The sequence below is a fragment of the Corvus hawaiiensis genome, chromosome 5, assembly GCF_020740725.1.
Source record: "Corvus hawaiiensis isolate bCorHaw1 chromosome 5, bCorHaw1.pri.cur, whole genome shotgun sequence".
In the NCBI taxonomy this organism is placed as follows: Eukaryota; Metazoa; Chordata; class Aves; order Passeriformes; family Corvidae; genus Corvus; species Corvus hawaiiensis.
The window spans coordinates 71,432,305-71,459,117 of NC_063217.1; the positions used below are offsets into that span (position 1 = coordinate 71,432,305).

The 26,813-nt window shown below is 39.1% G+C and overlaps 1 protein-coding gene across 2 annotated transcripts in view; it reads left to right on the forward strand.

The window, feature by feature from the left end:
- PRDM5 (PR/SET domain 5) overlaps positions 1 to 26,813 on the forward strand; it is a 60,022-nt gene that overhangs the window by 649 nt on the left and 32,560 nt on the right. The window contains exons 2-10 of one of the 2 annotated variants that reach the window (XM_048305260.1): positions 4,259 to 4,342; positions 11,493 to 11,615; positions 16,304 to 16,487; positions 17,220 to 17,394; positions 18,108 to 18,200; positions 18,467 to 18,588; positions 20,679 to 20,758; positions 24,241 to 24,325; positions 25,587 to 25,744. In XM_048305260.1, the coding sequence (XP_048161217.1) occupies positions 4,259 to 4,342; positions 11,493 to 11,615; positions 16,304 to 16,487; positions 17,220 to 17,394; positions 18,108 to 18,200; positions 18,467 to 18,588; positions 20,679 to 20,758; positions 24,241 to 24,325; positions 25,587 to 25,744 (1,104 nt within the window). The remainder of the gene's footprint in view (positions 1 to 4,258; positions 4,343 to 11,492; positions 11,616 to 16,303; positions 16,488 to 17,219; positions 17,395 to 18,107; positions 18,201 to 18,466; positions 18,589 to 20,678; positions 20,759 to 24,240; positions 24,326 to 25,586; positions 25,745 to 26,813) is intronic. The other variant, XM_048305262.1, reaches the window with a different exon arrangement.

Here is a 26,813-nt window from a genome sequence, read left to right on the forward strand (position 1 = left end):
GGGGTTCGCAGGCTCCTGTCACCCCCCTCACGGCTCTTCGGGCTCGGCGGGATTATGATTTAATTCCTCGTTTTGGCATAATAAAGCCTGGCCTCTGAACGATGGCTTTCTGCTGAACCGGGTCTCATACCCCAACCAGGTGATGCCCCTTCACACCTCATAATTGAAAGTCTCTTGATAGTCTGGAATTCCAGCTGAGACTGTCCAGGTGGCTTGTTAGGACACATAAAGGCATACCAAAACGATGAACCTATCATTAGTATACTCTTCTCTGTGTTTTGTGTGTTTTGCTTTCCATCTTTGTCCTCGTTTTGGCTCTGAATTTTTTTTCTAATTTTTCAGTGGTTTCATCAACAGGACTTTGACACGATGGGGTGGAGGTGTCCCATTTTTAAGGTGTCCCTGAATGTTAAGGGCGGAGCTGGAAGGGGAACAATTTTATATAGTTTGGTTTTTAAGACTTCTCTATGGAGGTTCTGAAGTTTCATTTGAAAACTTTGTGGGTTCACACAGCAAGGAAGGTTGTACATTGTTAGCAGTGGTTAATCCCTGGACTCAGAAATGGAGTGAGCTCTGGAGTGAAACTTACGGGAATCAGCATCCCGAGTTCAGAGGTGGGGGTCTGAGCTTTCATGCTTCACACTGGTGTCAGTTGAACCATTGGAGTTGCATGCTGGGACAAGTAGAGCATTTTCCTGCCTGAATTACTCCACCTCACTTTTGAACTTCATACGGACAAAGTGTGTGAGATCAGAGCTGTGCAGGCACCTAGAAAAAGTGTTGCAGGTGTGGTGTGTACTTCATGTGGACTGCAGAAGGTAAAGGCAGAGGCAGCTGTAGTAGAGTCTGTTTGTATTGGGAGTGTCTGATGACAGTGTTGGTTACAGACCTGTCCTTTGGCAGGGAACCCTCTGTGCTGGTAGCACAAATGGCTGTGGTGTGCCCTGGTCAGAAGAAAAGGCAGAGGAACCAACTCTTGAGTTGCTCTGTGGTTTATTAGAAGATACTCCTAAAATTTGTTGGGGGCCTAAGTACTGTGTTCTCTGTTGGGTGAAGGGTGGGTGTGTAAATAATGCAGGTGGTACATTGGACACAGCCAGACTCCATGTTACTCTTTTCCATGGAAAGAAAATTCACATCTGTAGTGCTCTTAATATGTTTCCTGTTTAGTAATGAGGCAGAAGAACTGCACTTCATGGCTGTGATAAAGCATAACCTAGAGCTGTTCAATTAATTCCGTGGAGTTCTGGGATTGGGAGGAGGTGTTGAATGTGACACTTAATTGTGAAGTAAGACCTGTGTTGCTGAGTAGGAAATGCTGCACTGTTTTCTCTCTGCTGCTGTCACACAATTGCAGTTGTCTGAACTGAAAGTAAAAGAAAACATTGGGAGACCTTATAATCAGAAATTGCAGTACCAGCTCTCCAAGTGCTGTGGAGGCCTCTGAAAATTCTGCTGTTAGCAAAGTCTTGGTAATAGTACATTCTGAACTGCTGCTGCCTACCATCTGCTTGTGCACCTTCAGGCATGCGGGGCTTTCAGGTTTTTGTTTGTAATCATAAAAGGTGGAAACTTTCTGTTTTGTTACCTTAACAAAGCTATGATTCCTGTGTACTTTTCTGTTTTCCAGCAGCTGGCCTCAGGCTACAGAGCACCAGCATCAGGAGGCTCTTGGTGTAATCATCAGAGAGCCCACTGCATTTCTTAGTGTTTTGCTGTGGCTGGAAGATTAGTCATTGCTGCTTTTTTGGAAGCAACTGTTGAATATAGCTTTTTCAGCATTGGAAAAATGTGCTTGTATATACTGAATCATTTCTCTGACTTGAGACTGTGCTGTATGCCTCATGTTGATCAGAGGGGACGTTGAAGTCTTGAGTATGTTCTTGATTAATGTGTGTTGGCATATAACAACATGTTTATTAACCAGGAATAATGTGTGTGTGTGTATATATATATATATGTATACATGAAGAAAATGATCTGAAAGGCTAAACAAATAATTTCACTTATCCCCATGGACCCTTGTGTTCCAAGACATCAGGTTTTGGTTTCCCTCTGAATTTGAGAAGCCGTAAAAAGTGCTTAGAAATCTGCATCACCTACTGCATCACCTAATGTAATTACAGTTACTCTGTGTTGGTGGACATGTTGCTTTTGCCATGGTTCTGAGCTTCCAGAAGGTCTTGAATACTGCAGTAGAGATTTCCTGGTTTGGAGTAGCTGAGATGGGAATGATGTGTGGTGTTTCTTGGTCTGAGCTGTTACTGTGCTTCATCCCAGCCGTGCTGTGGGCTTCAGGGATGGGTGAAATTGACACTATAGGTGCTGTACACATACAGCTGTATTTACCTGTTTCCACCTCCTTTGCTGATGAGGTAAGACAAGGAGGAAGTTTCAGCCTCAGTATTAAATCCTAGGATTTGAAAAACTGGTAGGGGAGGAACTCTGCCATTATTTATCAACAAAACGATGAAGGGTGGTATGGAAATCAATGAGAAGGAAGGACATGAAGTCCCAGAGTGCCAGTGTTTGCTGTCACTGCCCCTGTTTGGCTCCTTTGCTGCTCTGGGCTCCAGTTGCTGACTTCTGCTGTTCCTGTCCTTTTACCTTCTGCTTTGCGGCTCCTTGTAGTGAAATGTTCTTTGTGTACAGGATGCCTTGAAGTGGCGACCTAAAAACAGAGGTTAGAAGAGAAGATTAAGAGAATAAAGTTAAATATTTATTTGAAGGGCCTTCAAAGGTACACCTTGGGCAGTCAAGATGGACACCCGTGTCACTGATTCTTCACACTTCTGTAAGTTTGGTCCATTTGCATATCAGGGTTAATTCTCCAGTTATAATTTCAGTTAATGATGTAATTACCCCAAGTTTTCCCCTCCTCTCAAAGGCTTTTTGTTTACATATTTTGGGGCCTGGGATGACAAGGTGTCCTTGAAGTGCAAACTTAGAGGGGGTTTGTTACATCTAACCAGCAAGAGAGAGCAGAAGTTAACAGGCCGCACAAAACTTCAGAGTTAGACACTAGGCAGTACAGGATTTGAAAAATATAAAAGTTAAAACCTAAGGCATCACACATTTAAAAATTTACCTCTCAGTTCTGTTGCTTCATTCTGCAATGCCAATTTTCTTTTCCTTTGTTTATTACCACTTCAGGTTGAATTTTAAATACAAGGATTTTTTTTTTTTTTAATTTGATTTCTTGTTTCCAAGAGGGATGATCCTGGATGTTTTCCATTCCACTTTTTTCTCTTTACCTGTAGGCAACCTGTAAAAACTAAGCGAGAAGGGAAGCACGTAGCAGGCTATTGCTGGGAATATGGAATGTGCCTGGAGGAAGGGATATGTGGACAAGATCAATACTTTTATTAACCAAAATTTTGTTGTTTTTTAAAGAAACACCAAAGTTGCTTTTTAATATATACCTATAGTCTTTAATACTTACAAGTATACATGCTTTTGGATCTGAATGCTGCCTGAAGGAACACGGCATCCTGCATTCCAGGTTTTAGGGCCTGTCTGTGCAAATAAGGACAAGGCAGCGTGCGTGGGGGGAAGCTGGGCCTGTGGAAGAAGAAAGTCCTATTTAATTATTTTGCCCTGCTGCTCCTGTTCCTGTGACGTCTGTGCAGGAAAAAACCCCTGATGCCAAATACTTTTGGAAGAACATATCAATGGATGCTTTCACAGCGGGTGTTATGACTAGCAGGTGGTATAACATTTTAATTTTGTTTATGAAGGCTCAAATTAATTCACAAGCACGTGCATACTCCCTTATATTTTTAAACAAATCTCTCTGTGTCATCAAGCCCTCAGTTATTCAGTGTTTTGATTTGTGGCACTTCAAAAAGTAGCATTGCAAATAATCTCGCAAATAAATCTAATGTAAACTTGGTGCTTGCCAGATTCTTTGTTTTAGTTGGATGCCTGTTGCAAGGTGCTTCCTGAGAATTTTGTAAGAAATGTAAGAAATTTGACTTGTAAATTTCATCCTTATTTAAGATAAAGAAAAATCCGGCTTCCCAAAGGAGAAATAAGCGTGCAGAGGGAAGGTATGGTTCTCCAAAGTATGAAAAGAATGGGAATGAGCTTCAAGTTGAACCCTCAAGGATGTGCACCTTCTTGGCATATAGTAGGACAATAAAGGAAAACTCTCCTTTTCTGTTTGAAGCTAAAAATTGCTCTGCTGGAGATGGGTGATTCACTTGCCTTTTTCTTTTTTACCCCTACTGATTCTTTCTCTTTGATAATTATTCCTTAGGGTGAAAAATTTGGTCCCTTTGCGGGGGAGAAACGAATGCCGCAGGAACTGGATGAGAACACAGACTGCAGGCTCATGTGGGAAGTGAGTAAAGTGACATCATCACACGTAGCAAGAGCTGTTCTCAGAATTAAGTTTTACTGCAACAAATCCTTTCTATTTTTTTCCGTAGCTTAAAGATTCCTGTAGTGAGATTTAGTACTTTTAAATTACACTGTCGGGGTGGAGGAGGGTTGTTTAAAACTAAAGAAAAAGGAAATGATAGTTTCTAATCACTGAAGTGTGAAAAAATACCAAGTCAAGCCAAATACAAATATAATAACACTGTGAAAAAGTATTAAAACATGTGAAAATAATTGAAAAAATTAAAATAATTTGAATTGGGAGGCAGATTGTAAGTTACAGAGATACAGATTTATGCTGATGGACACGTATCAGCTTATGGCTTCCTTCAGCTGTAATGTAAAACATTTCCTGGTATGACACTTGTGTTGGGATTTGGCAACTTAGATAAGTGAAGTTTTAAATTTTAGCAGCTTATAATGCAACGAGTAGTTGTGAGATTTTTCACAAAAGAGAAGCCTGGTACTATGGGCAGCTTTATATTTTTAATATGTATTAGGCAGGAACAGTAGTTTATACACCAGGTCTTGTAATTAGGTACACAACCCATCCTAGTTCCTGTTGTACCTGTGTGTGCCTGAAGTAAAATCTGAATTTACCAGTTGAGGAGACTGCACTAACTGAAAAATACTGGCAATAACAACATTCCCAACTTGTTAAAAATGCCTTCTTTGTGGTGCCTCTGTTCTGTCTTTGTAATCTTTATTTACTGCTGTAGTTCTTTGAGCAGAATTTCTTTTTTCCTCAGCCAAGCGTTTTCTATTGAATGCACATTTAGTCCTCTTTGACACTGAGGAGGGGACCCGTTTCTTACCTTTTCACCTTTCTCTGGTTAGAGGTGGAAGAAGGACTGTTACTTTTATTTTGTGGGGTATTGTACGAAAAAAGCTTATATTTGACATCTGGCCTAAAGTACTATCAGTGCATTTGAAAAATCTCTGGCATTAACATCACTGAGCAGCTTATGAAGAGAGCAGAGCATTGATGCGGCCTTAGCAGAGCTGCAAATAGATTCCATACACTGGAAGGATGAGTGAGAGAATGTTAAAAGCCCATCTCATTTAACCCAAACTCAGTATAAATATCATGAGTGGTGAAGTATTCCTAGGTGAGTGCTAACTCCAGCCTGTGAAACCCTGTTTTCTCCCTTCCCTTTCTTTTGTCTGTTTTAATCTAGAGGTGTGCCTCAAATGCCCTTTCCCAGAGAAGAAGTGTGGACAATTTGTTCCCCTTTCCCTTTAGGTTATGTACTCAGAGCAACCAGTTTCATCCTCTTTGTTCCCAGCTGAAAACAGAGCAATACAATGTGCTTTTATTACAGATGTTTGCTGAGTACAGTACATGTTAATGGGCCCTGGCTCACTTGGCTCTTCCTGATGTTTCTGCAGGTTATTTCAAATCAGTGAAATGCTTGTGCTAGAACAAGGCTTTCAGAAAAGACAGTGGGTGGATTACAGCAATGAGAAGGTCTTTACGTTTGTTGGAAAGCTGGATGATTTTCCAGATTCCTCACTGCTGATGCTGGAATGAGATTTATCTGTTTCTGCAAGACAGAAAAGAAAAGGCAAATACATGTATTTACTGGTGACACTAATATGACCCCATTGACAGCAAATCAGAAAATGAGGTTTTTATGAGCTGTTTTAAAATAATTTCATAATATCTTACTGTAACCTAGTTTTGAGAGCCTTGAAAAGATTCCTGCATACCAAATTTTATGACTTCCTGAATGTTTTAACCCAAGTTGTTCATGTTTACTGAAGTTGATCTGAATGTGAGCTTTATAATATAATTTAAATCATGCTGGGAGTAGTCTTAAGTTGAGAATTGAGACCAGGAATGCAGAAAGTAAGACTTGAACAGTCCAAGTAGATGGTTATTCCAGAGCCTGTGGGAGGCACGCACAGAGACCGGCCAAGTTTGTGTGTAGTCAGCTGTACCAAAGATATTAAAAATAATTAATTTGAAGGCTATTGGAGGAAGGCACACTAAAGCCTGACTTCACAGTCTGATGGCAGTTAAAAACAAAAACATTTTCAGAGAGAACACCTTCAGAAAGAAGGCTTGAGTATAGAGGCTTTTTATAAGTACAAGGAAAAAAAATGGGCATTAGTGCAGCATTTCTTTCCTTGGCATGTGATGCCTGTGATCCAGGCTTCAATTTTATGGAATATTTTTCTGTGAGGAAGTTGGCCACATGCATTTCTAGTTGTGCAGAGTAGTGCTCTGTGATGTGGTCTGTTTTGATCAAGCCATTCCTTTTTCTCTGAGACCAGCATTGTGAGCTGGCATCTTTAAGGCATCACGTTGAGACAGAATTGCACGCATTATGTTTTCTTTTGGTCTCGGGCAAAACATGGGACCCAAAAAATTTATTGAGCCCAGTGATTTTGTTCAGAAAAATTCTGAAGATGTTAGAGTTTCTCTTTAAATTAAATATAGCAGGATGCCATTACTTTGCCTGTAACATGCATAGTTTTGAAGAAATCAAAGGTTTATACTTGCTCATTCAACAGATTCCAGGGAAGTGGGGCGGGTGGGAAGCATCCTTGATCTTGCTGTTATCTTTGTAAAGAGCTACAGGCCGAAATGTTTTATTTATGAATGGTGTGATAGGAAGAAAAAAAACCGAACAAACCTGTGGTAACCATTTAGTTAGGAGTGATAATAAAAAGCCAAGAAAATGTGCAAATGGCATTGTGCTTTTTCTTTCTTTCTGTTATAAAAAGCCCTCTGTGTTATGCCCCAGGTCTCTGACTGTTGTGCTAGTGAAGGACACAGCTTGTTGCTGATGATGAATTGAGAGTTTTCTTCTTACTCTTAGCATCATCCCACTAGCACCTTGATTAAATGCTTCTTTGTGTGTATTAGTAAACTTGGCATAGCAGCTCAGAACTGTGTGTATTTGCTGGAAGAGCAAGTGCTTAAAGGCAAGAAGGAAATAATCTTTAGGTATTAAAAGTTCACAGATGTTTTTGCTCTGGAGGCTCAGATGTTCCTTTGTGAGGGGAAGATATCAGTTCATTTCTTTATATATGTTCAGTTCCTTTTCTTCATTATCCCTAACCAAGAAAGGGGGATTCATTTCACTCCTATTGGATTGTGGCAAGCATATACTTCTGGTGATGACTTTGGCAAATGTTGAAACAGGGAGGGCTGGAAAGATTTAGTCCGTCTTCAAATACTCTGACATACCATGAAGAAATGTTGGTCAGGGTTGGATGGAACATAATACGCCATGTAATGCTGAATGTTACATATTTCAGGTTGGGTTTCTGTCTATCTGCCAGGATCATGTTTTCTTCATTGTTACATTAAAACCAAAGAGATCAGCAATCAGTCTTTCAATGGAAGCCAATGTTTGTGTTTATTTATATAAGAAAACGGAGTGAACTTAGTTTCTACTGCTTGACTCTCATCACTTTTGCTGTGACAGTTGTTTTCAGTTAAGTAAGCCTGCCTGAAAACTAGTGAAGGCAACAGAAAATCTGCTATTGGCTGCAACTAGCTTCAGATCAGGGCTGTGGTGTTTAGGATTGAGGTATAAAAAGTCAAGCACATTAAGCTTGGTGTGTTTTGGTGGCTTTCTTTTTTTTTTTTTTTTTTTTTTTTTCCTTCTTTCTTTGATATCTTGCCTGTAAAATGTGCTTTTCTGGCATAGGAAGGCTTTTACACACAAGACATTAAGTCAAATTATGTCCATAGATTCATGATGAAATAAATCTTAATTTGATGAATTCTGTGTTTGCTTCAAGGTGAACATAATATTATAAATCTAGTTCTGAACAATATAGTCTTTATTTTTAATGTATGAAGACTACCTTCCCAGTCATTGTTGCTCCAATACAGTTTACATTGAAAACTGTTTGCTTCTAATGTTTTTTGTGTGCATCTTAATTTAATTTTCAGAAATGCTTTTGTTTTTCTCATTTCTTAAATGATCTGGGCTTTTACACAAGACAGAAATTGGTGCACTATCTCAGCTTCAAGTTTACGTCCCAGATTTTCAATTTTGCTAAATTAGTCCCAGCTGGGATAGATAGGTGTCCAAAGGATGAGAAGTCCAAAGTTATTAACGTTGTTATGAGCAACTCTGTTAAAACTTGTTTTAGTCATCTTTATCCATGTTAAGTGTATGATTTTGTATTAACTTTAGTGACTTTTGGAGCAGGCTCATTAATGATCTTTTTGGTTTTGGTGATGAGAAGAACCTACTGCTGAAAGTAACTGAGAGTGTTAACCTTCCATCTTCAGTTATGGGATGTATTTAAGACGTTGGAAAGCATGTGTTGCTAGGCCGAGGTGTTTGTAGTCCAGTCTGAACTTACTGTAGAAGATCTCACACAGTTTGCTTAGGGAGATTTGGGGATCATTCCAGAGAAAGGGAAGTTCAACCCTGCTTCTGAAAGCTCCACAGAGTGTTAGCAGGAGTCTAGGAGTGAGCTTCCTGTACCCTTCTGTCCCTGGCAGGGTCAGGTAATGTCCCTTCTGTCCCTGGCAGGGTCAGGTAATGTCATGCACCAGAAGGAGCTTCATTAGCATGGAAAACTGTTGCTGTGTGTTTTGGCTGAAGGAAAATGTCACATGCTGTCTCTGTCCCAGACTTCTTACTGTGTAAGCAAATCAGCAGTTGCTGCCTCAGGTTTCTTTTGCTAGAGTTATTTTAATGCTTTCTCCAGCAGTGTTAAAATGTGAATTCCTGCTCTGCAGTGAGCTCTATGATGGTCTGAACTCAGGGTGCAGCAGTATTGCATCTAGCTGTTTTATGCTATAACAATAAAAATCATATTTTCAGCTAATCAAAAAAAAAGCAATGCAGACAACACTACTTCTCTCTACATGATTGTTTGATGAACATAGATGTCTCGATTTAGAAATGTTTAGAAAATGGTTTCCAGAAAGCAGGCAGTGAGTTTACTGTCTTCAGCAAAGGTAACCATCTGCTTACTTGCTTCGAAGTTTTGGGGTTTTTTTGTTTTTCTCTTGCCAGGTGTGCATGGTAGAGCATTTGCAATACACTTGTGAGCATTTTAAAGTAGCATAAGTGACAAATTTGGATGTGTTTTGAAAATGGGGGGTAATTTCATTGCGGCATAAAAGGCTGGCAGATGGAATAGTGCCTGTTGCTGGTGAGCATTGCCAGCAGCTGAGGTGTTACTTAAGCCCGTTTAGGGTTTCATACAGGGTGCTTATAAATTGATCAGAGACACATTTTTTCCTGAACTCTTCTGTGGTGATCTGGTGCTTGTTAATGTGGCATCATTCAAATTGTCCTGATGGGCGTGGAGGTAGCACCTCACTCCGTGGGGTAACAGTGAATGTCATCTTACTGTGAAGGCATTTGACTGAATTCATTCAGTGACACCTTTTGTGTTGATTCTCAAGAGGATAATTCTTGGGCACCTCAGTTTGAGCTACATAATGTGGATATGTGTGTGCATTTTAGTTTTAAGTTTAGTTTGTTTGTTTTAAGTGCTAGGTTTGGGATCCACTGCCATGGTGCTCAATGATCAGTTGATCATTTAGGAACCTCCTATTCATGGAACCAGAAAAGTATTGGTTCATGTCACCAGTCTAGTCCACGCTAAGTACAGCGTTTTTGCAGTTTTTCTTTACTTTTCATGCTCACATGTGTGTATTCAATGCAGCATTATTTCTTTACGAGGTGAAAAAAGCAGTAGAAAATACAGAATGTTTTTAAGGGGTTTATCGTATTCCTTTATCGATAGTTTCCTTATGTGTTAAAGCTCTGCTTCGTGTTTGGCATCTCTTTATGGATTGGCAGAGACTCTGAAAGCATAACTGAGATGACTGTGTATCACAGCAAATATAAATTATTCTTATATAATTTAAGGATCAAGCAAATAAAGAAAAATTGATGAAAAGTTAGATAGTGTAATGTATAGTTTTTATAATAGGACCTGGATTACTTCTCATTCCAACTCAAAATCTGATGGAAGCCTTTATAGGAGCTACATGGTGGGCTCCTGTAACTTGTGCTTTGGTAGCTAAATCACAAAGCCTCTGTAGAACTGGGTGATTGTTACAGTATCGCAGAATAGTTTGGGTTGGAAGGGACCTTAAAGACCATCCAGTTCCAACCCCCCTGCCAGGGACAGGGTTGCCACTCACTAGATCAGGTTGCTCAGGGCCTCATCCCATCTGGCCTTGAACACTTCCAGGGATGGGACATCTACAGCCTCTCTGGGAAACGATTGCAGTGCTTAGTGTCAGATAATATTGTTTCCAGATGCATTTCAATGTGTAGGTTTGACACTTTTCACTGTGGTTAATCCATGTGTTGGAAAGTAATAGCTTTTAAAGTTTGAATGTTGGCACCTTTTCATGTGTCCTTTCTCCTTCAGAAGAGCACTAACGAACTTTGAAGATTCTTGCTTGTTTGCAGAACTACAGTAATTATTTTTTTTCTTAATCTGAGAGCAATGTGCTGTCACCAGCTATTATTGTAATGGAATACAGTTTTTTTCTTTCTAATAATATCCTAAATGCTTAGGTAATTGAAGCAGTCATGCTGAAGAAATATGATATTGCATTCTATTAGAAACAAATATAGCAAGAATGTGAGCAATTTATATACAAAGCCATGAAGACAATCTAATTTTGATCTTACATAGCCGAATTCCCTAGCTCTTAGGAAATACCTGCTTTGGATACTTCTTGTTGACAGATGGAAAATAAAATCCATTCATTATATAAATAAATCACATGGAATAATAGTGTGGCTGTATGACCTTTTTGCACGACTCTCTATTGACTGGATCAGTGGAGGTTCAAGTGATCTATTATTTAAAATGAAACAAACAGGGTTTTTTGGCAGTGACAGATGTATTTTTCCAGCAATATGTCTTTGTGTTTTGAGGGAGGAGAATGACCTAGTTAATATTAAAGTTTTTGTTTCTGTTGTCTTCATTTTTTCGACATAAGCTGGGAATTTTGTTACAACTGTAGAAATTAGATGGATCTGTAATAAGGTCTAGATATGGAAATGGAGGTATATGATGTTTAAAGTGTTTTCTTCACTGCGTGGACAAAACCTGGATATACTTGGTATTTTAATTTTGCTTGGGGATTTTTTTTTTTAATGTTTCAGGTTCGTGGGAGCAAAGGCGAGGTCCTTTATATCCTGGATGCCAGCAACCCACGCCATTCTAACTGGCTGCGTTTTGTCCATGAGGCTCCATCCCAGGAACAGAAGAACCTGGCAGCCATCCAGGTAGATTTGGTGGACTCCTATCATTTGCTTCCTCTTACTGATTTACTAATTTGATCTCCTCCTTGGCCTTCATTTCTTGCAATAAAACTGCAAGATCTGAGGAAAGTGGTGAACTGTTTTTCTGTCTTTCTTTTTAGAAGAGAACTCTTGTGCTTAAGATAATACCATAAATAAGGGTGGTAGGATGAAAGATCAAAGAGGTCCTTAGGATCTGATGCTATTTGAAAGGTTGAAGGACTAATGATTTAGAGACCTGTATGTGGTTCATGCCAAACTTGGGTATGGGCTTAGGTGTGTGTAAAGCAGAAGCATGCATTTACATTATTGTTCAATAAAATTAATATTATATAATATGCATATTATATAATTTAATATAAATTGTGATGATTTGAAAGGAAGTATGGTGCTGAAAATATTTAAGTAGAAAAGAGACTTGAATAATGTAATTATCTGATAGGATGATCATGTAGTGCCTGAGGATAAATTAATAAAAAAAAGATAATTATCTTGTCTTTTCTGTTGATCTGAATTTATCCAGCTTATTTTTTTTCATTTTTATAGTTGCCATTTGCAGCACGCTGTGGTAATGAGTTGCTCTGCTTTAATTATGTTGAAATATGCTTCTGTTTTTCTTCTAGAAACTTAATTTCACTTGATTCCCTAGTTCTGGTATAACAGTGAATAGTTATTTTATTTTTCTATGCCATCTTTGATTATATAGAGTTCTGTTACACCCATTCACTCTTACTTGACAGCTCTTCTCTCAAGCTGGAGTCTTAGTCTGTTTGATTTCTCACTTTTGGAAGTATTCTTTGACTTCACAGAATACAACAGAGACGAGATACTTTTCTAGTTCCAGCTGTTGTTCTTTTGGAGATTACGAAAGAAATTCGCTATCTGCTTTTTTTTTCAGCAGCTCAGTTTCACAGTAAATTAATGGCCACTCCCACATAAGTAAGAATTACATGACTGTGAAATTTTTTTCTCAAAGTGTATACTTTACAAAGTGTGGTTTTAGGCTCACTTAAGGTATTTGCTGATGTAATCCCAATTTGCAAGCAATCATGAAAAGGAGAATTAATTATCAACTAGTAGCATAAAATTACTAGTCTGCTTTTTCATCGTGAGATGATTTTTTTTTCCCCAAGGACTAGCTTGCAGGTCCCTGACAAAAGAATTATAGTTTATTTTGAGGCCAGACAAAAAAATTTGAGTTTTTTCATGCCAAGAAAACAAAAGTTCATTTCTGATGTAATTGATTGTCCTCCTTATGGTACCAGATGGGAAAGGCTCTCATACATGAGGTGTGATTAGCACCTCATCAGTGCACAGTCATTGTTAGCAAATGCAAAGTAAGGTTGACAAGAGGGAGCAGTGTGAACAATTAATGTTTGGTATTATCTTTCCAGTAAATGACCTGAACTTCTGCATAGAAGCTTTAATGGAATATCCACTTCATACCAGTGGGTTTCGTCGTAGGGAAAGTGGTAGAAACAAATAATAATTTACTGAATTATTTCATAAGGTTTTTTAGTACCTTGAAGCCTATCATAACACAGAATATTCAGCTGGAAAAATATTCTAGCCTTCATGAGGAGCTATTACTAAAAAGTGCAGTATGGTCTAAGAACACAGGACAAATGTCAGAATTGCTGTAGTAGTTTAGCCTTGGGTTCTGTTTTGTCTCACATTTGTGTCTTAAAGGTTTTCTGCCTTGCCCTGCAATATAACATTATAGGACTAGATAAGGAGAGAGAGCTGAGGCTTCTGTATCTCCTTGGTGGGGTTTAGGTGCTGTATTTTAGATGAGGTATAATCTGAGTTCCTGGGCTGTTCCTGGGGTGTGTGTGTGTGTGAAGTCATCTCCATGCATTTCCTGGATTGTGATTGTTGCCCTCACAGACATTGCCTGTATTGGTTTCACCTCTGCCAAACTTGACATCCTGGAGCTGCAGGCAAAGACTGGGAAAGGCAGTGTGTTTGTTTGGAGAGGTATCCAGGGACAGCTGGCAGAACAGGTAGGCTGAAGAGCTGGTTTGCTGCCAGGGAATTGGATACAGAGAGAAGTCAGGTAACACTTTGTGGGCACAGAGGGAAAGTGATTAAGGACTAGGGAGGCTGGGTTGGAGCCAGCTGCTCAAGCTCTGAAGGATGGAAAAGCCCTACACTCCCTCAGGTAACACAAGACTATGTGCTGCTTCCTCCTCCTGTGTTTTAAGCTTTCAGGGGTGATGACGTAAGTTTTTTATGCTTTTGGATGAAAGTGTGATGGACTGTCAGTGATTCCATGTTCCCTCTTACAAAGCAGATATGAAGGTGTGTAACTGTATGGAAAAGCCAAGAATTTGCATGGAAGAGGTGCCTGTAGTGGACCAAAAAGGAGATAGCAAGGGCTATTGGAACTGGAAAACTGTATTTGCTGAGCAGGTCCGTGTGGCTTATAGTGTAAAAGACAACAGTGGAGGCAGAGGTGAGGGAAACAAGATTGAATAATAAACCAGGAATAACGTGAAGGGAAGTTATGATGCCCCCCATGATGAACACTTGGAGTTTCTCCCAAGGACCTTTGTGGTCTGCTGCAGATGAATGTTAGGAAAACAGCCAGCATGGTCTGAGCAGATGGGCAGGTGGCATGGCTGCAGATGTGTTCTTAGAAACAGGAGGGTTATTAAAATTATTTAAGAGAGTGGTTACTGTGTTTCCGATGTCTGCATGTACGTAGATTAATGTGATTCATGCAGGTGCTGCTGGTGGAGGCAGAGGTGTAAATTCTTTTGTGGTTTCTGGAGAGCTTCCATTGCCTTCACTCAAAATGCTGCCTTGAGGAGCTACTACAGTGTGGGTGTATCTTGATTAATTAGTGCTCTGAATACCTGACTATTAGCATTTGTTTGACTGGAAAAGCCAAACAAATTAACCTTGGAGGAGAAATGAGTTTAGATTGGGCTGACACCAAAGCTAATTTCTTTCCAATGCAAATGCAATCTAGAGCACTCAGGCATTGACAGTTCTTAGTACTTTGAGCATTGCTTTTGCCTGGGATACATGACTTTTTCTTTTCTTTTTTTAATTTTGAAATTTTCAAAATCTTAGTTTCCAAAAATTCTTTTCATTATTATTTTTGGTAAGCCATTAATAGATATGTGCTTCCCTTCATGAGGTTGTCTCGCTTTTAGAATAAGATTGTCCTAAACAGTGATGTACTGGAGGTTTACCCCAGGGGTTTTGTCCCGTCTCTGTGGAGACTGAGTGTAGAAAGACCTTTTACTTTTCCTCATGTCAAGAGTTTCCGTACATGATTTGTTTTGACTTCAGACTGTAGTGAATTAAAGGTCTCTGCGACTTGACAGAGACATATGAAAACCAGCAAGCTGTAGATCTGTGCAGAGGTTAGGTTGGCATGCTCAGATATCTGGACTGCAGAATAGATCTTGAGAAAAAAAAATCCTACTTTTTTTTGTTTTCCAATGCTACTGTTGAGATAAGGACAGAGAAGTGGTGCATCCTTGAAAGCAGCAGCTCTGTCAAGTCTGCTGAATTAAGTAGGTTTCACTCTTGTGTGACGGTATCTTGAGTAAAATATAACAGACCTTCTACAGCTCGAGGAATGCTACATCCCTGTTGACAGTTTAAATTAATCTTAGCGTATTACAAAAATTAAAAATCATTATCTTGTCCTTGCTCAAGGAAGCTTGTTACAAAATATATGGCTCGATGCAGGGTAAAGAAGCTTCAGTTAACTTTTCTGGGTGTTAATCAGATAAGCTTTAAGACTTATGATAGAACTTGGGAGTCTTCATTGCATAAAAATGAGTCTCCTTCAGTGCTTTGGGTAGTAGTACCTAAAGCACTTGGTTCATATATAGAAAGAAAAAAGGTATCTCTGAATATCACTTTAGGGGACAGATGTACAGATTCCTCCGCACACCCCACTGTGCTGGCGTTGGTAACTTTAATTAAGTGTTGTCAGGCCCAAAGTTGTTATCTTATGTAGGTATTTGGAAGCTTGTTCAGGCATTATCAAGAAGGTTTTAGAGCTTATTATTATGTAGTTTGTCCTGTCGTGCAGAATGTGGGCTGGATCCTTTTGTGGGGCTGCGCTGATTTAAACCAGCACAGGGTTTAAAGTGCATTTTCCAGATGTGCCTGTTAATTTGATAGTGAAGATAACTGAGCAGAGGTGAAAGCCTGTTTGAGAAGGCTGGGGATCTTAAGGAGAGAGAGAGAGAGAAAATAACACTATGTAAACATGGTGCTGAAAGCTGTGTTAGAATTCCTGCAGTCAGCTGGGGAGAGAGATAAAGCTGTGTTGGTTATCTAAGTTTTGCTGGGTTTCCGATCCTCAAGTATTTCATTTTCAAACTCTGAAGTTCTTGTCAAGTAGAGGGTGGCAGGAGAGGACTTTAATGCCACCTCCACGTTGGTCTAAACTACAGGGAATAGTGGAAAAGCCTCACAGGTGAGGCAGGGGAATATTTCCAAAATAGCAGAATACAAATGCTCTCTATCCCTGCAGCCACATTGGGAAAGAAGTCTTAGCAAGGCTGTTGTAGCATTGTGCTCCCTGAAGTATGGAGCCAACCTTTCCATGCTTGAGGGATAATATTAGTTCAGGGTCTCATACTTGTGTCTAGGTTTTTGTTTTTCTGACATAATTGTTCATTGCCTCTACTTACTGTTGGCAACAGGAAGGGGAAAATATTTTCTATTTGGCTGTGGAAGATATTGAAACAGACACAGAGCTTTTGATTGGGTACTTGGACAGTGACATGGAAGAAGAGGAGGAGGAGGAGGAAGTAGTAACAGTTATCCAGGAAGATGAAGACAGTGGCAGCAATAAAGAAGTGCAACCAGCTGGTGAAAAAATTGCAGGTGAGCAATGTGTAAAATATAGGGTCACTTGAGAGTGTAAAAGTGGTAATGAAGAAAGGGAACGCTGACTGTATAGGACTGGGGAACTGGAAGGTTCCTGGGGTTTAATCTGAGTTCTTGCATTATTTTTATCTCTTTATTTGGGTTTGAGTTGAGCTTCTTTGCCTAATAAGGAGAAGCCAGTCAATTACTGAGTGAATGAGTGAGCCTGGATTTCTTTAGTAGCCATTAATTTTTGAACTAAAAGCAGAGTTTGTTTCACCTGACACACAGGGTTATGAATGCTGAGCTTTTGCTCTTAAGAGGGGTAGTTTCCTTCTTACTTAGGTGGGAGAGAAACAAACCTTTCATAAAGCTGTTCAGCCAATCCTAAGGTAAGCTGTCCAGGAAAAGGAAGGTGAGATGAGCTGTCTGGGGAATTCTCAGCATCTTTATCAAACATAAAGATGAATTTATGAATGACTAATTGCACTGAGGTTCCAATTGAGTTGAATGAGTTATATGGGCCAACAGTCTAAGTCACACCCATCTTAATACTTTGCATCCATTTTCAGTAATGCTGATGGTAATCCAGTTAAGATAGGCTGTCTGTAATCCCTTCAGAGACTTTGTTTTTTTGTGAGTTTCATGCCACCGTTTTGCATAATCTGTTTCTGGCAGAGAGTCTCTCTTAATGTAACCAAAAAACCTGGGAACTATTCCTTTACATTGGTTTTGCCTCCAATCATGCAGATTCCCTCACCTGTAAGCAGGACCATGCATGCCCAAACTGTGAATCCAGTTTTCCCAGCCAGGAGATCCTAGCTGAGCATCTGCAGACTTTGCACCAAAAACCCAGTGAGGAAAAGGAATTTAAGTGCCGAAATTGTGGAAAGAAATTCCCCGTTAAACAAGCTCTACAAAGACAGTGAGTAGAAACAGGAGTGTTTTTTCAGGGATCATTTAAATCAATTTCATTCAATCATTTATTTCTGTTGACCTAATCACAATCTAAGCTTTAATTTTTATGCATCTGTATTTATACCCTTACCCTTTGCTTTAATCTTTTAATGTGTTAGTTTCTCATGTTTGTTGTAGACGTCAATGGGAGTTGCAAAAATGGTGACAATTTTTTATGTGTTAGAGTCATACACTGTAGACCAGACCTGAGCAGCAGTTTGGTGCAGCATTGCTGGTCTCCATCTGTAGAATATTTAGTAGTTTAGGAGGTGTAATTTTCAAACTGTGGATGTTGGTACAGAACTAAAGATGTAGAACAGAAAAGAAAACCAGTGCTTCATGTTTGCTTAATTAAATATTTGGATGATGGTAAAAGAAATAGAAACATGAAAGATGTGAGATTTAAGAACATATCTTTATTGTCCTTGAGAGTAAATAGGCAGTTTTGTCCCTAAAGTCATATATCTTAGAATTATGGTTCTGTACATAATTGGTTTGTCTTTTGTTGTTTATGTATGTATTTTCTTACAATTAGATATATTACTTTTTATTGTACATTTAATTACAGGTTCCAGATTGTTCACCTACTTTTTGTAAAGCTGTATATATTTTTTTAGTTACTTCGAGCCTGTGTAAGTTGTACAGTGTTGTCCTTACTTGGTTTTTTCCTTTGTTTCATAGTGTCCTTCAGTGCACAGAGAATATCAGTCCAGGAGACTCCTCAAGAAGTTTCCAGTGCTCTGTTTGCAATACTCTCTTCAGCTCGGAATCGAGGTTTTGTGTCCGAGTTACAGGACTGCTGTCATGTCCTTGCTGGCCTCCCTTTGCATGTTAGCTTTCCAAAAGCTTGGTAGTGTTTGGGAATCCTAACAGGGCAAGGACTCAAATGCTTTGATTCCTCTCTGCTGTAAGTAATGCATGAGGTGGCCTTGGAACTCTGCAGTGCAGCATGTGTTCAGCTCCCAGTACTTGCTACAGCTCTGGTTCTGGAGACACTGCCTGATGTGGGGCTTTTTTCCTCTCTGTGTTATCCCATGTAGTTATGAGCAGCACAAGGAGGCGTGCAGAGGGGATGCCAGGTTCATATGCAAGGCAGATAGCTGTGGGAAGAGGTTCAAGAGCAAGGATGCCCTGAAAAAACACAAAGAAAATGTTCACAGTGGTAAGAAAGAGTTTAATGTTTCTTCAGAAAAATCCCTCTGACGTGTTCTTTAGCCTTAAATTTGCAAATCAGAGTAAATATTGTCTTTGGTTTCTTTTTTAATGGATTCATTTGTATCAAAAAGAAAATTAAGAAGTAACTAATTGCAGGAGTAACTATTTCCCCTCTCCCTGGGAGAAATTATTGTAAGCCAGATGAATCATTAGTCTCCTGCAGAAAATGTAATAGGAATCTTGACAACTTCAAACTAGGCAAAGAGTAGATGAAGCAAAGGTTTCATAGTGAGGAGAATCAACCACTGGCACAAACTGCTACAGGAAATGGTGAGTTCTTGATTTTTTGGTATTTTCAGGACAAAATAGGACATCTTTTTTTGCTTAATAGAACAATTAGGCTCGGTAAGGGTGTTGCATAAAATCCTATAGCATCTGTTGTGCAGGAAGCCAGACCAGACCATCCACTGGTCCTCTTAGGCCCTGGTGTGTTTGTATCTGTGCGCTGTGAATCCATAGTTTTCACTCAAACTTCACTCTCTTCTAATGAAAGGGCAAAATACTGCTCTCGGGTGCAAAATGCAGATCTCAGTCCTAGAATTCTGCACTCTCCCTGTGTGTCCCCTTTGCATGCCAATGGAAGATCATTATGTGTGGGGACAGCAGAATTCCAGAGTGCAGAGAAATCAGTGTTCAGTTGATGGTGACAGCACTGAGATGTTTTTTAAGATTTTCAGTCTCTTTTCTCCTGTCAAACTCTTGCAGTGTAGAGAAAACCTTCTGTAGTCATTCTTACAAGAGATTATCTCCTTTTTCTGGTGTCTGTAAGAATTTTTTTCATTGAGGGGCACTGTTATGTTTAGACTTAGCTTATGTCAGTTATGTAGTAGTATATGAATTCCACAGTTCTCCTGGATCACTCCAGACATGATGGAGAGTGGGTCCATGCAGAATATTTTTTCTCTGCTGGCACAATGAGCAGAGCTTTTAGTTTACCACTTGGGAGTTGTAGAAGTCACAACCGGTGTCAGTGCAGGAAGGAAAAGAACCTTCTGCTAGAAGACACTACTGTTTGGGGACACTTCTAGAATTCCTTTCTGCTTTGTGTTACCTAGAGGCAAGGGAAGGTGGACAGGATTGTTGTGTGTTGCCTGTTAAACAAAGCTATGACCAGACACTCCCTGTCACCTTCCTTACCTCTGAAAGTGACTCATTAATGTCCTTCTAAGTTGAAGGACTAAGTGTATTCCTGTGTTATGAATCTGTTTGTGTCTATAAATACTTGTCATAAGTTTTATAACTTTGTACTTTTACAATCTTTTTGCTGTTCAATGTAGTATGAACATGTTTTACCTAAGCTAGGAACCGTCTTGCATAGGCATCTTAAATGATAATAAAATAATTATGTTTATGGTGGCTTTGTCTTGAAATAAAATAGCTTAGTGGGTTACTAAAATGAATCTCTAAAGGTAAGGAAAAGACAAACTCAATTAAATGCCCTGTGACTTTTTAAAGCAGATGTGAAAAGGGAAGGAAAATATGTCTGGTAGGTGACCTATAGCTTGTTTTGTAATTTGCATTTTAGACAAGATTGGAATTCATGATCTGGTGCTCATACAATTTCCCTGGTTTTTTTCAGTGAAAGACCATTAATGATATATTATTTTATGTAGTAGGATGCTTTCTAAATAGACAAAAATGGGAAATGGTGATTTTAACTTAAGTTTGAGTTTTTATTGTTTCTGCACTACCTCCTGTATTGATTTCTAGATGAAATGAACCGTTCAGTTGCCAAGCGAGCTGTTCTCAGTTGTGAATTGTGGTCTTCATGTGGGATTGGTGGTGTATGGTAACATCTATTTGAAGGGTTTTTTTCTTTATTGTTCTGGTTTTCTTAATTTACATTCCACCAGTAACTGGTTTGTTGGACACCCACAGAGAACTGCTGATATGGAGCACTTTGAAGATGGGATACAAATGTAAAAATCCTATGTCAGTCAAATGACCTGTGAAAAGTCACAGGCTTAGTGGAAATATTTAGGTTCTTTCTTAGCACTTCCTCTTTAAGATGTTGGTGGTATTTTGTTTCTGTTTCAGGAAATTCTAGGAAGAAGCTGATGTGTTCAGTGTGCAATAAGAAATGTTCCTCAGCAGCAAATCTCCAGGAGCATCGAAAGGTCAGTAAGATGAAGGCTGACTCACAGCAGGCTCTGACTTCCCTGAGATGTGAGGCTCTGCTGCTTAGGTCACTTGAAAGCTGCTGCAGAGCAAGCCTTTGGGTGATCTCTTTCATGGTTACAAAGCCAACCTGTTCCGGTGTGGGTATTTATTTTTGTAATCACACTTGCTTAAACCAAGTATCTCCCTAAAGTTTTCATGCATCTCTCACCAAATGCAAATACGTTTGTGCACTCCAGCATTAAGTCAGAGTTGCCTGCTGTTCTTCAGCATTCTTAAACACTAAGCTAAATCTAAAGTGTGTTATGTAATCATAGCATACATATAGACCATAAAATAGGTCATGAGCTTTCAGTTTTTGTACAAAACGCAACAATTTCCTTACTGCTTTTTGACATACCACTTAGGGGAGTTATTTCTATTGTAGTTATGCAGCAGTAAGAAAAAAATTCTTCCTCAACCCCAAATTTTTAATGTCTTTTTGTTTATGGACATAATCTTTTATAACCAGAACAGGAGGGGTTAACAGTTGGAAAAGCATCTACTGGAAATAAGGGTGTTCCTGTAGAAATACAGATGGACCATGAATATGAGATTCTGAATCCATTATACCCAAAGGAAGTCCCTGCAAGATTAATTTGATAAACCACTGAAACCCAGGAGAATCTTTTTTTGCAAAAAGATACATTGTACTGTTTATCAGATTAACTGTAAGTCTTTAATAATGCCCTGGTTGTAACCTGAATCTGTTGAGGATATAAATGATACCAATTAAAATATGTTGTTGCAAAGGAAAGGGTGGGCCCCCTCCTTTTTAATTTGTTTTTCTCCTTGCTTGTGTTAGTATGTCCTGCATTTCTTGTCTAATAGGGCTGTACTTTGTTATCATGGTGTGCCTTGCCCCACATGTTGTTACAAGTTTTACACATTGGCACAGGTTTTACACATCAGGCCTTGAAAATGCAAAATATCCTGGTTAGTGTGCCCATTTTATTAAATGCTTGTTCTGTTTCAGTAGTTGTAATTTTGTGCAGACACTGTGACACACTAACAAGCTTCTCAAATATCACTGATTGTGTCTCACCTTGAGAATCACCATGAGGATTTTGTGCATAAAACTTTGTTTACTCTTCTTGATTGGCTTTTCTTTTAAAATATCCAGAAAATGGGTATTCCAGATTTACACACTTATATCAGATAGTGAAGGAGGTTGCACATAGTAGTACTCATGCTGTTTGTTTGCTTGAATTGATTTCTTTCTGTAGGAAGTGTGGCAGGATCATCAGCATTGCCAAAAATATTTGTACAGGCAACAAAACCACTAAGAAAATAATAGGTGAAACCAGGAGAAAAAGATGAATTTTCTCCCTATCCATTTCAATGTAAGGAAACAAAAGTAGAGAATAAAATGATGAAGTATAACAGAAAACAAGCCCAAACAACAGAAAGAAAGAAGTCTGACAAGCACAGAGAAAGGAGGTAAAGAGGGTGGCTCTAGGGAGATGGACATTTGTTTGTTTTCTGAAGACATGGGCATTCATGTCATCTTTAATTTGAACTCATTTTTAGCTTTGTGTGTCTTGTGCACTGCTTGTGCCTTAACTGACTAAAGATAAGCCCTTCCTTAGGCATGCACAATTAAACCTTGCTGTTGTCATCCAGACTGCTGCTTGTACCATGCTAGTTTTTGGTGACATGCCTTGGTTGTTCGGGGTTTTTTAAAATTTTATCTCAGTAAATTCAAGGAAACGTAGGGCTGTGTATATCCACCAGTTTTTTGTCTTATCCTCCAGCTGTACTGTTACTACCTTTTATCTTATAGGAGTCCATGATTTGGGCTGCTAAGTGGTGTAATAACATAAAAAAATTAAATTCCCAGCAACACATCTCAAGAAATGCTGTGCATGAGCCTACAGAAGACAGGGTAATAGAATGAAAAAGACTGTTGGAAGATTTCCTTTCTACAAGTTTGTGATGTCTCCCGGTAGAACAAACAAAACACCATCTGAACTGGATTCTGATACTGAATTCTGGAGTTTGAGTAAAATGCAAAGTTAAATCACTTAATAATGATAATAATGAGGAGACAAGCAAGGACAGTGTTCATCTTCACTGATGCAGATTCTGCTAAATGATTCCTTTTAATAAAAGTATCTCATGTTTTGGATTTTAATTGTTCACAGGAACTTAAATTTCAAAGTGAGCAGGTGCATGTGAGTAGCACAGGCTGCCAGGCCTCTCCACTGATGCTCTACTGGTCTGTAGTGGAAAGGGAAGAAACATTCAAACAAATCCCAGGGTTGCTGGTTTCTTTTCCCAGTCAGAGTTGATAGTGCTGCGCTTCCAGTGTTTGTAGGTAGACTCTCTGTCTGTACAGCTGTGGGCTGAGCTCCTGACTCTTATTGTAAGCATGTGTTTTCATGGTAAAGCAGCTCATTCTTCTTTCAAGAAAGAAGATTAAGGACACCTTTGAGTGTAGGACAGGAAGGCTTTTTTGACTTTGGGAATGCAGGTTTTGTGGGTTACTGGTAGGACTCTTTTGTGCTGGTGCCTCTCTGGATTTCTTACCAGATTTCTCACATGAATCTGTACAGTTCCATTCAGCTGTAATTCTGTCTGCTGGAGACAAGGGACCAAACCAAGGTAGATCCTACTTTGGTCAGAATTCGAGAATGCGTATAAAAAACCCCTTGCTTCTTTCTGAACTTTTTAAACTTTGTAGAGCTGGACTTCCTGCAAAATTGTTGTGAGTAGAATCACACTTAAAAATCCTCTCTGCTTCTCAACCCCCGGCCCTCTTTTTTTACCTGCCAGTGCCTAGCATCTCTTTTGGGTTAATTTCTGACCGCGTTGTTCAAAACTGAAGAGTGTTTTATTCTACTGGGCAATCTTTATTGTTTGTTTGCCAGAAGTTTCTCTCAACTGCCTCCTCTTTTTCCAGCATTTAGTCCTAGATGCCATTATGTGGTGTGATGTTGAAAATCCTGCATTTGTAGTTTGAGACAGTGCTGCCCCTCTACTGTCTGGCCTCTAGTAGCTTTAAGAGAAACAGTCCTGCAAGAGTTTGATAGTACTTGTTTTTTAAAATTCTGACAGAAGCTATGAAGTGGTTTGTTTGTTATTTTTATATGTGTCTTACTGACAAGAAGAAAATGTTCTGAAAAGTTACTCTGCATTTGGTTTTTTAATACTTTCCTAACAACGGTATTTTAAATGGAGCTGGTAGTTAGAAACAGGTTATACAAACTTGCAGTATAGGTGTAATGATAATTTTTTGTTTGCAGTTATAAATTTTTATTTTTTGGGAGATAGTCTTTTTCAGCAAGAGACAAGCAAGGGGGAAATCACAGAATATTAATGAGTATTAGTATAGCTACTGGCTAGTAAATAGCTACATTCTACTAGGGAATTTCTGTATATGTAAGATGTATGGTCTTGTTTCAGACACACATTTAATTATCATAAAACACTCATTTTGCAGGTCCATGAGATCTTTGAGTGTCAAGAATGTGACAAGAAATTCATTTCGGCGAACCAGCTGAAGCGCCATATGATAACTCATTCAGGTAATGTACAGAAATGACACAGAGCTGTATGTGTGTGGATATGTATTTAATATGTATTGAATTTTACCTGAATTAGTTGCTTATGGAAGGCCCGATGAAATCTGTATTGTCCTGAGCTGGGCAGGCCAATCTCAGGTTCCAAGGAAACTATCCAAGCCAGCCTTTCCAAGCCTTCCAAAAATCCAAGTGAAGTGGTGTAGTCTTCTTTGTATTGCTGCTTTGTCAAGCTGTTTTGTCGTGCTAGCTGGGGTGGATGAGGTCAGTAAGCTGAGATGAGGTAAAAGATTGCTCCATGGCTTAGAGAGGAGGTGAAAAACCAGTGGTTGAGGTTTTATGCTGAGGAGAAGAGGCTGGGAGCTGGGATGTGCTGTCAGTGATCTGTGATACACACTGAGTACTTTCCTGTTTATCTGTATATGTGTTAGTGGGCTTATAGCTTCTGGTTAGAGGAGAGCAGCTCATGGTCCACCCCATCCACAGACCACCCACAAATGTTCCCTTGTGCCAGCACAATGCCACTGTGAGCAGGGACTGTCCCGTCTGTAGGTTTGGAAGTGTGGCACAAGTTGGCTCTGCCAGGATTTCTGGTCACTGCAATCCAGCGTTTTCTGTGTCCTTCACCAGTGATTAGAAACATCAAGCAACACATTTGAAACACAAACATTGTTCTGTCAAATGCATTAGCATTTAAACAAATGCAGGTTTTTACAGCTGCACAGGCTTAGAATTGAACTATTTTCTTGGTATCAGTCCACAGCAAAAGCTCGTTTCTTGCAACATAATCTGTATCTCAGAGGCTCCTGGCTTTTTGGATGAGCATTTGTGCAGTTAAGTTGCAGTCACCAGTTGAAGCATAAAGGCTTTTTGCATAGGAGCTTTTGGTTTTGGAAGCTAATATGTATATTGTTAATTAAGTTTTAAAACATTTAAACTGTCATGCCTTCTTTAACATTTGTAATCTGGAAACACAGTTTTCCTCTTTGAAGTCATTCTCTTTTGATTTAAGCTAATTAATCAGAGTTGAGTTTAGCAATGAGTATTGCAAAGAATGTGCCAATTTCTTGAGATACACCATGGCTCATCTTTTGTGAAGTGACTTAACTGTCTAATATAAAGGGCATTAGATGTCTTTCTAATTGGTTTAATCTTAATTGGGTTGACTTAATTGCAGAAATCTCTTTGAGGAGATGACTGTCTCTGCCTTTCATCTTCTCCCCCTGTATAAACAGGAGATTAAATGTCCCCCACTCATTTTCTGCAGAAAAACGCCCCTACACCTGCGAGGTTTGCAATAAGTCCTTCAAACGACTTGATCAAGTGACTGCACACAAAATAATACACAGTGAAGATAAACCTTATAAATGCAAGCTTTGTGGAAAGGGATTTGCCCACAGAAATGTTTACAAGAATCACAAGAAGGTAAAGCACTCTGCTGTTGTTGTTTACAGGTCTGCCAGCCTCAGATTTGCAGATTTTTTTTTTTCTTTTAAGTGGTTCATTGTTAAGCTCTGCCATGCTTATAAACATGGGATTAAAGTACTGGAGAATGTAGTTTTAGTGTTCTTTGTTATATCCAAGATCTCGAAAGGCTGAATCAATTCTAGTAAACAAAATAGTTAAATAAGCAGAAGTAGATCACAGTTGCTTGGTTAAAAGCATCAAATAAATCCCATTTTGACTTTTTTGTTCTGTTTTATTTTTTGCTTTGTTTTGGTGGTGGTTTTTTGTTTTTTTTTTAAGTACTAGGTTACCAAGTTAATGTTACTGATTTAAAGATGTCTCCAAATATCTTTTTTAAAAGTGTAATTGAATAAAACTATGTGTAGTACTCTTGCAGTCATTGTTGGACTTAGCAGCAGATGCTTCCAAACGACACTAAATTTGAACTTGGTGCAGTGTTCACACATTAAAACAATGTGAGAAGAAACATTACCTGAAAAACAGGCTCACAAAGGGATATTCTGCCTGTGTTGATTGAACCTCAAATCTGTTGGCCTAATTTCTGTAATGCCTGTCATTAGTTCTAACCTGGGCTTATGTTTCTAATGGCAAGGCTCTATCCAGGACTGCTGTTTCAGAATTACAAGGCTGTTGAAAAAAAAAAAAAAAAGAAAAAAACCCCAGCCCTGATACAGCCATACCTCCAAGTCTTTCGCAGTGTGGCTCATGTTATATTCCATCTGGGAATTTGGCACAGGATCTTTGCACCATCTCTTGCACTTGCAGCCATAAATCATGTAAGAGCAATAATAATGCCTCTCACAGGATGAAATGGTGATGACTGTCTAAAACGAGAAGGCATGCAGCAGCCTGCTGAAGGACAAGATTAGCTGCCCTACATTATATTTTATGTTTTAGACTTACAGAAAATTGGACAGGACCTTGCAGATAGATTGGATATATTCTGAGAAAAATGTATAAAATGTTATCTAGAAAGATAGCTCTATATGTTAAGTGAATACTTCTTGCATGTTTCCTGATGTTAACT